The sequence below is a fragment of the Lagenorhynchus albirostris genome, chromosome 6, assembly GCF_949774975.1.
Source record: "Lagenorhynchus albirostris chromosome 6, mLagAlb1.1, whole genome shotgun sequence".
In the NCBI taxonomy this organism is placed as follows: Eukaryota; Metazoa; Chordata; class Mammalia; order Artiodactyla; family Delphinidae; genus Lagenorhynchus; species Lagenorhynchus albirostris.
This window is the reverse complement of record NC_083100.1, coordinates 23,909,736-23,922,337: the sequence shown is the minus strand read 5'-3', so window position 1 is coordinate 23,922,337 and position 12,602 is coordinate 23,909,736. Positions and strand designations below refer to the sequence as shown.

Here is a 12,602-nt window from a genome sequence, read left to right as displayed (position 1 = left end):
TAATTTGTCAATGTAGATGAAGATATCACTTCCATCATACCTTCATATTAAAATTAAATTTTAATATGTCATTATGAACAGAAGGAGCATATAAAACTGGCTTGAAGAGTATTCTATATTAATGTTCCACCTTTAACTTCTTAGTTATGGCAATTCATGCTAAAGCCAAATGAAATTCATTCGGTATCTAATCATTCTTTTGCTTGTATGCACTATATTCTGGCATTTAAAATAAAATCAAACTTATTCTAGATTTTTAAATGATGATTTATGAAGCAGAGAAGAGTTTCAGAGAGCATCCAATGACTATAGTTTGAGAGTTAAAGAAACAAGGAGGGTTAAAATTAAACATAAAACACTCTCACCGCCAATTTTCTAATGAGCATAATATTTTCAAGTTTAAAAATAGTGATATTTGACTTCCCACTGAGGTCCCAGCCCAGGTACCATATCAGTCAAAATAATATCACAGCTTTCCTCTCCTCTATGGTAACAACAGCACGTAACGACGATATTTTACTAGATTTTCCGTTATTCTGGATTAACCATAATTACTGCATTAATAATTGTAAAATTTAAAAATCATAGAAAATTTATGTAACAGCTGTTTTCTTCAATGGCTTGAAACTCTTCAGTTGACAGTACTCCTTTCTGCCAAGTCTGTAAGCCTAAAAAAGAAGGGCCATATGCATCCTGCAAGATTTGTCAGTTATTCAGTGTACACAAATAAAAATACTGTCTAGCTCATTCCCAGCTACGCACCAAAGTTAGAAGTTACTTTGTGTTATGCTATAGCAGTCTCCTGAGTTCTCATATTTTACTTTCTCCTCAAAGAGTTGGTGGCACTTACCAGAGTGGGTCCTGAGGTGTCCTGTGAGGGCGTCCCTCCTTCTACAGGCATAGCTACAGAAAGGACATTTGAACGGCTTCTCTCCAGAGTGTAACTTTATGTGTCTCAAAAGGTTGCCCTTCTGAGTAAAAGAAGCTCCACACTGGTTACAATGGAAGGGACGTTCACCTGCAGAAGGGGAAAGAGGTGGGGACGATCAAGTAGGTTATGTGCAAGTGACTAATTTGCTGTACAATGTTAACTACAGCCAGTTCTCTGTGCTGAGAATGTCCATCTCCCTCCTAAGTCTTCCAAACCTTTATCTTCCTAGAATTTGCTTTGCTAATACCAAAGTCCCAAACTTTAGGTCAAGTGCCGTTTCAGCTCTTCATGCAAATTTTACAGGATTCCTGTCATTGACTGCGAAGAGTAACAATCATAGCATTGACCACTGGTTGAACAACTAGGTGCCATCACTTTACTGACTTTATTGGTTGCTTTACATACAATATTTCGAACCTCACGATGGCATTACTAATTTGGTATTAATAATTTCAATTTACAAATGAAGGAATGGAAGTTCAAGTATCAAAGTTTCTGATTATAGTCACAGCTAATAGGTAATTGAGCTGATCATGACTCTTGGTCAATTTGACTACAAAATCTTGCTCTCTTTATTGTACCATGTTATCTCTTAAAATAAATCACAGAAACTTTGAGCTGAAAGGGACCTTTAGTCTAACTCTCCAATTTAGCTGATAATTTTGTTATCAGGGAGCCAAAGAGGTTCAATGAATGAACTAGGTTGCAAAGCTCATTACCACAAAACCTCAAAATATAGCCCAGGTCTCTGGATTCTCCTAGTTACTAACAATAAAACCTGTGGCAAAATTTCCTGATATAATCAGAGAAAAATCAAAAGAAAATTATTCATCCAGACATTTCCTGTACATATATTCTCTGTTTCTTGTGAAAATCATTTATTTGATAGGAACCTTTTCTCCTACTACTCATATTGCCCTAAAATTGTTTAAGCCAGAATTATCTGCTGTCTGTTGCCATCAATTGGCTGTTGACAATGTCACTGAAGGTAAAAACGTAGTTTGATGAGGGAGTAAAATTGGCAAGTAGGATCATACGGATAACATCATTAAACCATGATGAAATACTCCCTTTAAACATGTCTATCTCTAAAGATAGACATAAAATATAAATTAATATATAAATAATACAAATATATTAAAACTCAACATTAGGATAAAAATTAAATGAAAAAACAATTCCCTTTTGGTTGAACTGGACCATTTCTGTACTTGAGGTTAGATAATGACTGTAATTTTAATAGTTTTCAAAAAAATTTTACACTGAATTGTCATGTTTCATATCTTTAACTGAAACATTCATAATAATAGTGAATAATGAAACCACACTGTATTGGGGGGCCTTTAAAATAATGCAAACTCAGTGATTCTTTTTATTAAAGAAAGCTAGGAGGCATAAATAAGATAAACTTTGGTCACCTTCTGGCAGCTACCACTGCACATTCTATCACATAGATTATAAAGCCCAAGGAAATTGAAAAACTGACAGATCAGGTGTAGCTTGAATTCTGTAGTTCTTGCTCATTTTGGAACTTAATGAGATATATACCAAAAAAGAGTAATCTGTGTGTGTGTAGCAAGGGTTAAGGTTTTTTTCTTAAGAAATTTGGAGAGGAAACTTAGGACCTAAGTTTACAAAAAGTCCTATATTGATGGTTGAAAAAGAATTATTCATAATGTTAAGTTACCTTAAGTTTTATCTAATTTAACTTGGTTGATTCATTTGGTAAAACTGACAAATCAATACTAAATACAGCTTAAAAAAGAGGCACAACCTAAAACCTCTCATATGATATCTTATAAAATAATCAAAGTTTAAAAATAAACCTAATTTTGGTAAATTTTTTTTTAATCTTACGCACACAGACACATATACAACTTAATTCTTTTACTTGTTTCAATGGAACATCAGTCTAAAACTTTAAAATCAGAATTTTCTTCTCCCCACCTGTGTCATGAAATTAGTAATAAAAAGGCAGGAGGATTTTATTAATGAAATTTTCTTACTCTCTAAAAAGTTAATAGCAAACGTAAATTACACATTTTACTAAAAACATTTGATTTTACTTTTGAAATCTATGTAGGGTTTCCCAGGCAATAACAAATTAGTACTCAATAACTTAAAAACAAATTAATGTGGTGAACAAAAATATTTGAAATCATGTTTTGCCTTTGGAAAATACTCCTGTAGCATGCTAACTTTGATTTTCTTTAAGCCTCCTAAAGTCTTTGAGCTGAAATATTTAAAAATTCCTAATTTAGGTTACTGAATTCATCATTCAGAATAATGCTAATCTAAAAAAATTATAATAAGGATCATTTTAAAAAAATAATTTTTAATTTACTTAATTGAGTGTTATGAGACTAATGACAGGGTAATTTAGTTGTTAGGTTACATTTATAAAATATTCCAGATATCCTCAAATATTTTTTAATAAGAATTACTTCTGAATTTATATGATCATCTTTAAAGGGGTAGGAGAAATGTCTAGTTATATCCAGAGACACTGCTGTGTGGCTGAGTGAATAAGTCTTAGTGTGAAGGCGTTTGCTAATTCTGTTCCCATGGCCATGGGAAGTAAAGAAAGAAGCATGATGAAGGTAATCAGTCATGTGCCCATTTTTGATAAGAGGAAAGAGACTATGATAATAATGCACTTTGATTTCAATCAGATGAAGCTTTAAGAAATACTGATTTTCCTGGCCTATTAATTTCAGAGGTATGTGTAAAATCTGATAACTAACTGAAAGGTACAGTTGACTACCCATAATGTCTATGTAACTTGAAACAACACATCTTGGTTATTTCTTTTATAATAATTTGTTTTTCTTTAATAAATAGACTGAATCAATTGGTCCTTTTCAGGTTGGTTTAGACCTTGTCTAAAATATATATATATATATATATATATATATATATATATATATAAAAATCACTTTCTTCAGATGTAAATAAAAGCAAATTTCAGGAGAAACCCACAAATTTACTAAATACATTAGTGACATTAAAGAGTAAGTCCAATTCAGAAACATCAAGTAGGCTATTGTATCTGTGATAACTAATCCTCCCATGGGTGGGCACCAAAGTCTGGATTAACAACTCTGGATCCAGGAGAACAATTAAGATGTAGTCACGTAGCCATGCTATTCTTTATTTCCATTCTCAATCTGTTTTTTTTTAAATCTTCTAATCTACTCAAGGACCGTTTTATTCACTGGGTGAAGTTATCTACCTATTATGGAATAAATTATATTTCAATATTTTATATACTTTCATAAACATATTTCTAGATCTGTGTTTATTCAACTGAAATGCAAGTATACATGCATCAATTTGCTTTGGTGAATCAAAGACAGAGGGTGTGCCTGTGTTGCATGGAACAACCACCTACAAATATGAAAAATCCCAACCATGTGTAGAGAGGGCCTTAGAGCAAGAGAATGGCTCTACAAAGCTGCAATGGACAAAATATGATGCTGAAAACTTAGTTACAAAGATAACAGTACTCTACCCCAAAGAGATGCAAAATTAAGTATATTCTACATTTATAGTGTTTGTATCAATTTGTGTTTATGCATGAATTGATTTACTACCCCTATTTCTTTTCTTCTCCCTGTATTCCCAGTGAAGAGTGCCTGGAGTATCCGATGACAATATTACCTGATTACCTACTAAAGTAGCAATACCAAAGAAATAGCACCAAGCCATTAAAAAAGACGCTGGAATTGGCACTTTAGTAGAGTATGAAAGAGAAAGAAGAAGAAGTGAATTAGATATGATACTCCATGTCAGTTTAATGAATTGCGTGGTTATGTATCTTTTTCCACTATCAATTTTATATTAGACATTCCATGAGCTAAACGCTCATAGAAACAAGCATATGTTTCTCAAAGGCTTTTAAGGATTTAAGACAAAGTCTTTTATACTAGCAAGGTATAAATAGTTGGTGAGAGGGGGAAGTTCTAAAATGAAGACAGTTTATCAAATTAAGGAGAAAACATTTGGTTAATGACTATATTCTGACTATATATATATTTTCCAATCTATAGAAATACAAGTAGACTTTCTATTCTCATATTGCTAAAATGGAGTTGAAAATGTCATGACCCACTCAGATGTATAAACTGGGTCATCAGAAATACATATAAAAATGGCTAATTTAAAGACACATCATCACAATTTCACGGTTAACAATGTATGGCAGGTATCCCAAGCTCCTCTACAAATGGCTAGTAACTTTAAGAAAAACATCCCAGATCTGAGGAAAGTGTAATAATTTTTCCAGTACTCTAATAAATATTTATTAACAATAAAAGTTCATAGAGTTCCAAGAGTACTTTAAATAGTTGTTCAGTCTATTTTCCTTGCCTTTACTAGCTGAGTGAATCCCATACTCCTAGGACTTGTGGAAATCTGTATAACTATTTAGAAACACTTTCCATGTTAGTTAGATGGTTTTCATCTCTACTAGAGTAAAAAATATGAAGTGGACAGTACAGTAGGTATGCAATTGTTAACTGTGTTTACAAACCAACAATCCTCATGAAAATCACTGCAGTTACAGTAAAACATCAATTAACCTAAATTTTCAAGAGTATATTCAGATTCTTTGAATATTCTTAACTCAGACCATAAAAGGTTTATTAAATATCTTACAAATTTTTTTAAAATATATTTTTCAGCCTTAAAATGAACACTATATGCAATTCAGCTGAAAAGTCATTAGACTAATTTTGTTTAGTTTCTACATTGCTAGATGGGAGAAGTTAGACATCTGAGTGTTATCTTCCTCAATATAATCACTCTGAGATGATGAATACATCGTAACTTTGTGGAACTCTTCTTTTAGAACTGCAGTTGGAATTACTTCATGAGCATAGAAGAAAAGTAGCCTCACTACTTTACAGCCTTTTCCTTTTTTTCTTATCAAATATGGTACCAAGCTTGATCTTTTAATTTTTCCATGAGACATTTTTAAAAATTTTAAAAAATTTCATTAGTAATACAAACATTACTATAAACTTAAAAATATTTTAAAATCATGATGCTATTTAAAAAGGAAATTCAAAACAAAAAAGTAAAAATGTAACTGACTATATGGTTGGATAAGAGTGTAAGCCCTAAAGCTGATGATTTTGTTTAAGATAACACTGATTTTAATGTGTAATTTCTCACTATAATTAAAATATCAGCCTTATAGTAATACCTCATCATAAAATATTGATATATTGATATACCAAGCATAGAAAATTGGAACAAAACCACTCTGGACATCAGGAAACCTTGATCCTAGCCTCACAATGCCCTTAACCACATAAGGGATCATGGATAAATCACTTGACTGTTTTGGGCTTCAGTTTCTTGATGTGTAAATGAGAGGTTTGGACTAAGAAGACATCAATGTCCCTGGTATCTCTCATGTTTTAAGCATCTACTTATGAAATTGATTATCTAGAAGTCAATCTTTTAAATCAATGTCTTTACTGTGATTTCTTTCTCTTCCAAAGGAGTGTCATATTTTAAAACTCTGAGTGTATGAGTTATTACTATTTTGCTGTATAATACTACTCTGCATTATAGTTTAAGCTATCATTACCTTTAAATCAAATTTCATATAAATTTGAATTTTTCTGGGTCAATGATCTGCCTACCTTGCCACAATCTCATTTCTTGTGTTTTACATTAAAAGGAAATTTAAAAACAATTTTACCAAAGGATTTGAAGAGGTTTAAATAAGGCCTTCTCACTGAGTTGGTTTTTCACATTACTCAAAGGTCTAAAAGTGTATATTAAATTAACCTGAGGTCTCTTTCCTCACCTGATTCTGTGATTACACATTCCTACCACCCTTTGCTGTATTCTACCCTACGTATCTCCTTGCAGGAGTTATAGTTAAAAATTACAGGAAGATGGTGACATCCTGCAACTGGTGGAGATAAATATCTGCCTCCTACAGAGACCCATGGTAGGCAAAGATTGATTGGAAATTGTATTCCAAGAAGTTAACTAGACAAGATGAAAATGATCAACCCTTACATAAATGCATGAGTACCATGTTATAGCAAACTCTATTACCTGCCCACGGGTATGGTAAAATATGTATAGGAATACAAAAAGATCAAGTTACACAATGAAACTCTCCTATACCTTTTGAACCCTTATCATATTTTTGCTATATTAAGAACTGTGGAAACTGAATCCCAAACTTCTTTTTGATATGCTATTCAGATTTGAAGGCTGGAAGTCAAGACCCAGGCTACTCTCTGCTTTTCAGCAATCCAATACTAGCAGAATTCTGAAAAGGTAGTTTCACCATTGCCACCCCTGAATAAAAAGGAAAGAGAATAGATGTCAGGTAATATCAACATCAGATGTCACAGGCAGTCATCAGGTTATTCTTTCAGCTGCTTACCAGTGTGACTCCTTTTATGTACCATAAGCACATTGGGCCCAATGCAAACCATGCCACAGACGTCACATTTCAGTTTACCATTCGGAAGCCGGATTCCTCCCTCGCCTTGAAGCTCCTGGACTTTCCTGTTGTCTGCCACCTCGCTGCTTTCAATTAGGGGTTCTTCTAGGCTGCTACCCTCATCATGGCCCCTGATCTCGTCTTCGCGGCTCAGGGGTTTCCTGTCACACTCTTCATCACTCTGCATTTCTAGCTTTACTGAATTTGCTGTAATTTAAAAAGAAGAAAGGACGACATTTTAAATGCATATTATGTGTTGTTACCTACATCTCTTTTCCACCCACTGCCATTCTATTAACATGGTTGAGAATGCTATACTAAGTAGAATATAGTCCATCCCCCATGCAATGTTAGTACATACTGTGTTCTATGATATTTCCGTGAAGCTCTGGCATGAAAGTGAAGATGGCTTAGGAAAGCTCAGTATCAACTGGTATTGTTATACTTTTGAGTTTGTCACTAAGGCTACTAGACTGAGGTAGGATTATGAAAAAGACAAGATTAGATACTACTTAACCCATTGAGCTACACCTCTTCTGAATGTAACAATCATTATATATACACTTCATAGTCTCTGTTTTCCATTAGGGTACTTGCATAAACCTGTTTTTTTTTTCTTTAACATCTTTATTCGAGTATAATTGCTTTACAGTGTTGTGTTAGTTTCTGCTGTATAACAAAGTGAATCAGCTATCTGTATACATATATCCCCATATCCCCTCCCTCTTGCCTCTCCCTCCCACCCTCCCTATTCCACCCCTCTAGGTGGTCACAAAGCACTGAGCTGGTCTCCCTGTGCGATGCAGCTGCTTCCCACTAGCTATCTATTTTACATTTGGTAGTGTATATATGTCAACGCTCCTCTCTCACTTCGTCCAGCTTACCCTACCCCCTCTCTGTGTCCTCAAGTCCATTCTCTACGTCTGCGTCTTTATTCCTATCCTATCCCTAGGTTCATCAGAACCATATTTTCTTTTTATTCTATCAAGAGAAACAACTCAGGATCTTAATCCAGCAAATAGCCTAGACGTATGAAGGCACACTGTCAAGGCAAATATCCTAAAATCAGACTAAACACATACATTCAGTTGAGAGCTGTATAAATGAAGGGCAGAATGCACAGACCTCACGTGCTCTTAAGCTACTCTTTTTTTTCCTATGTGAAAAAAGTTCTCTATGGAACATATTAGTCTGCAAATCAAAGTATTCCAACTTTAATCTATGCACACCAAAAAGCAGTGAATGACAGGAATGGCATAGCATGCATGCACGCACTTGTGACTGTTAAGAAATTCAATGCCTTCTATTTGCTGTTTTTGGATCATCCCACAGAAAAGTTGGAATTTTGTTAGCACAGCCCTCATTATGGATTGCTGACAGAGTCCTTTCACAAGAGAAACAAGCTTTAAATGAATACCAGTTTTTTATCCAGTGATCTTGAAAATGCCTCCAGAAACCATATCAAAGTTACTAAGCAAAACAAATTATTTGGTATTTCTTGAATAGAGGAACTATTTTCATAAAAAGGAAGTTCTTTTTACTGCAATTGTTTTCTTAGAGAAACCACCCCTTCTGTGATTTGTCGTTAGTACTCATGATAGGTAGTATATATTATCAAAATGACTCTTCCCTTTCTCCCTCTTTGCAACTCCCCTGTGAACTACAGGCAGTGTGGTGCAATGTGGGGATCACTGGATTTAGTCAGGAGAACTGGCTTTGACATTTACTGCAGTATAATCTTGAACTAAGTATTTAACCTCTGAATCTTACGTCTTTCATCTGTGGAGATGAATTCAGATTATAGAATAAAGTTTAAGCAGAATAGTTTAGCTATTAAGCAGTGGCACTTAGTAAGCAGTATCACCTTCTGCAAGTTACTTAAGTTCTCTATGTCCTCTACAACACTGGGACGATAACGGTACCCACTTCCTAGGGCAGATGTAAGCATTAAATGAGTAAATATAAAAAATGGGCTTACTATTATTTTTCTTTGGACATACAGTGCTCTTTTTATTCCATAAGGTTTTTGTAAAGATCAATTAACTTATAGCATGTAAACTATCCCAAGATCTGCAAAGGGATAGACAGTCTTCTTGCCTGATCTCTAATAAAATATCTACTCCCTTGAGTTTTACCCTATGTAAAAATTAGGACTGCTTTACTGGGTTTTGAGAAGAGTAAAGACAATATTTTTCCATCTTAATATCCCCAGTATGCTAAAGAAATCTGTGGCATATAGGAGGTATTTCAGGCAGTATTCCCTGAGGTATTTTACTTGATTTAGAATCTTCTTTCTTTAAGCTTTTTAAAAATATGTTTAAAGTATCCATTAACATAGCAACGAAAAATTAATCATCATAAAGGATAAAAAGTGAAAATTAAGTCCTTTTCTAACCAAAGTTCACCCATTCTTCAGTTCTGGTCTCAAAAACAACCCCTATCCTTGTCTTCTCTTTAGAACTGTGTGTGTGTATATGTATGTGTGTACATGTGTGTATATATAGTCTCTCTTTTTACACAAATTGGACTGTACAATTTATCTGACTTTAACTTTCCTTTCTTCAATTAACATTTGTTCAATATTTTCCATACATAGGAATCTACACTGTTCTTTCTAATACCTGCATAAAATCGACTTTACGAATACAATTCATTCATCCAGGCTTTTAAGATTACTTCTTGTTTAGTGCTATTATAGACACTATTGTATAATACCACACAGAACTGTTAATCTGATAAACACTGGTTATTGTACTTCAGATTTTTAATATGAATTTTTTTATTGTGAATGAAGTTGGGCATCTTTTTCTATGTTTAAATGTGTGTGGTTTTTTTTTTTTGTAGAACTGCCTATCAAAGTTCTTTGCCCATTTTTCTACTAGGTTGTCAGCCTTTCTCACTGAATTTAAATGCTTTATATACTAAGGAACTTAGCGCTGTGTCTGATACGTTTTGCAAAAATTTCGGTTTATCTTTTTACTCTAGGGTATTTTTTGGCATGTATGCTAATTTTAAATTTTGAATTTTTAACATTTTCAATTATGGCTTCTGTGTCTTGCTTCAATAGATTTTTCCATATTCCAAGAAATTTTTCCATATTTTTTCTGAGAAAGAAAATTTTTCTAATTAATGTAAAATACTATTGGTTACCCTATGTAGTCCCACATTTCATCCACAATTGTCAGTCATTTAAAAGAAATATTAAGAAGAAAACAAATGAAAAGTATGACTTTATGCAGCATGACTTCATATACCAGCCTGTGAGCAAATTTTCCCGCACATTTAAGTGATGTCCTAAAGATCACAAACTTTGCAGCAATGCCATCATTTACATTCCTGAACTAGTCAATATCTGATAAGCTACCTTTAATGAGTATAAGGTCTACTAGCATTTCATTTCGAGAACTGAAGAAATGTATACCTAAAAGAGTGGGTTTGGGGTCTGAAACTATAGGCCTCTTAAATTTCAAAACAGTACCAAATTATGAAGGATATGACTTGATATTACACTAAAGTATCATCTTTTCCCTAGTGAGAATATTATAATATGGACATCAAAACAAGTCTCAAACATGGGTAAATATGTCATTTAACAATGTATTGGATATTAAAATTATACTTAGAATTTCTATCCACAGAAGAATATACTTGAAATGAATATCCAAAAAAAAAAATGTTTATTAGCACTGAAATACAGAAAAAGTGGAAAATTATAGTCATCTTTTCTCTAACAATATTATACTCTAAGGAATTATATGTTTGCCATGTATGGATGTGTACACACTATTACTGTAGTAAACAGTATATTTATTGATATAGTACATCAATAAAATGAAACACATTTTAATACATACATAGCATAGATTAAGTTTTGCATTAATATGATGGCCTATGTACAAACAAAATTCCATTCTAATTAATTTTTAACCCATCCTACTAAAATTAAGTTGAAATTCTAGGACAAAAAGTGATTACTTAAAGTGGTCTGAATTTTAACTGTTAAATAGAAAAAATTTCTCTACTCAAAGAACATAAAAGAAATTCTCCTATGATTTATTTTTACTGTTTAGGATGTTTCTAATTAACACAGAGCACCTAATATTTTAACTCATTAATGATTAAATTAAAATGTCTGGTAAATTTATACTCTATAATTTATATATTAATAAATGAGTTATATCATAATTATTTGTAGTTACAATATATAAAGCTATTATAATTATTAATCATTGTATAATAATCATAGTACATAAGTTACCAAATCTTTGAATTTTAACTCTTCATATAATACTTCTTTTACAATTTGGTTAACAGAAGGCATCCTCATAAATGGCTAATTTCTATGAAGATAAGAACTTGCTAATGTGAGTGAAAAGAAATCTTGTTATTATAAATCTCAATACCAACAATTATTTTTCAAGCTTATTTTCTTGCTACGAAATGAAGAATGTAAAATTTAAACATATCTGTGGGAATTTACATATACTTTTATATACTGACAAGCAGTAACAGTTTAATAAAAACAATATTTTGTCAGAATGAATGATTAGCAATGAAAAGATGTGAAATAAGATTTTAATTGATCAATCTGTTCTTTGTTATTTGATATTGTAGTCACAAATAACTATAATATATAGATATTTGAATATTTTTAATAAATAAATATGCTTAACATAGGTATCTTTTTTCTCAAAGGAGATGATATAGTTCACAGTTTAAAACAAAGAAAAGTCAAATTTTAAAGCATCAAGAAAAAGTTAATTGTTATAGTGATTTTTTTTTTAAGTAGACTTGGAGGTTTGTGAACATGGTTCAAGGATAATAACATTTAATCAAAAAGACTTTCATAATCAATTTTACATAGACAAAGCTTTGAATATATTTCATGTTAAAACATTCCACATATATATTTATGCAAAAAATTGCTTCATAATGCAAATATGTTTATGAATTAAAGCTTTATCTCCCTCTTCTTTATGCTTTCAAACTACTGTTTTTGAACTTTAGGATATAGTTTGTAGATGCTATAAAAACGCATGGTGGGGGCTTCCCTGGTGGCGCAGTGGTTGGGGGTCTGCCTGCCGATGCAGGGGACACGGGTTCGTGCCCCGGTCCGGGAGGATCCCACGTGCCGCGGAGCGGCTGGGCCCGTGAGCCATGGCCTCTGGGCCTGCGCATCCGGAGCCTGTGCTCCGCAGC

General features: G+C 32.9%; 1 protein-coding gene across 1 annotated transcript in view; it reads right to left on the bottom strand.

Annotated features, from left to right (window-relative positions):
• IKZF2 (IKAROS family zinc finger 2) overlaps positions 1 to 12,602 on the bottom strand; it is a 168,075-nt gene that overhangs the window by 59,047 nt on the left and 96,426 nt on the right. Inside the window, exons 4-5 of the mRNA XM_060152175.1 lie at positions 7,344 to 7,610; positions 851 to 1,018 (exon numbers count right to left, since the gene is read on the bottom strand). Of these exons, the coding sequence (XP_060008158.1) occupies positions 851 to 1,018; positions 7,344 to 7,610 (435 nt within the window). The remainder of the gene's footprint in view (positions 1 to 850; positions 1,019 to 7,343; positions 7,611 to 12,602) is intronic.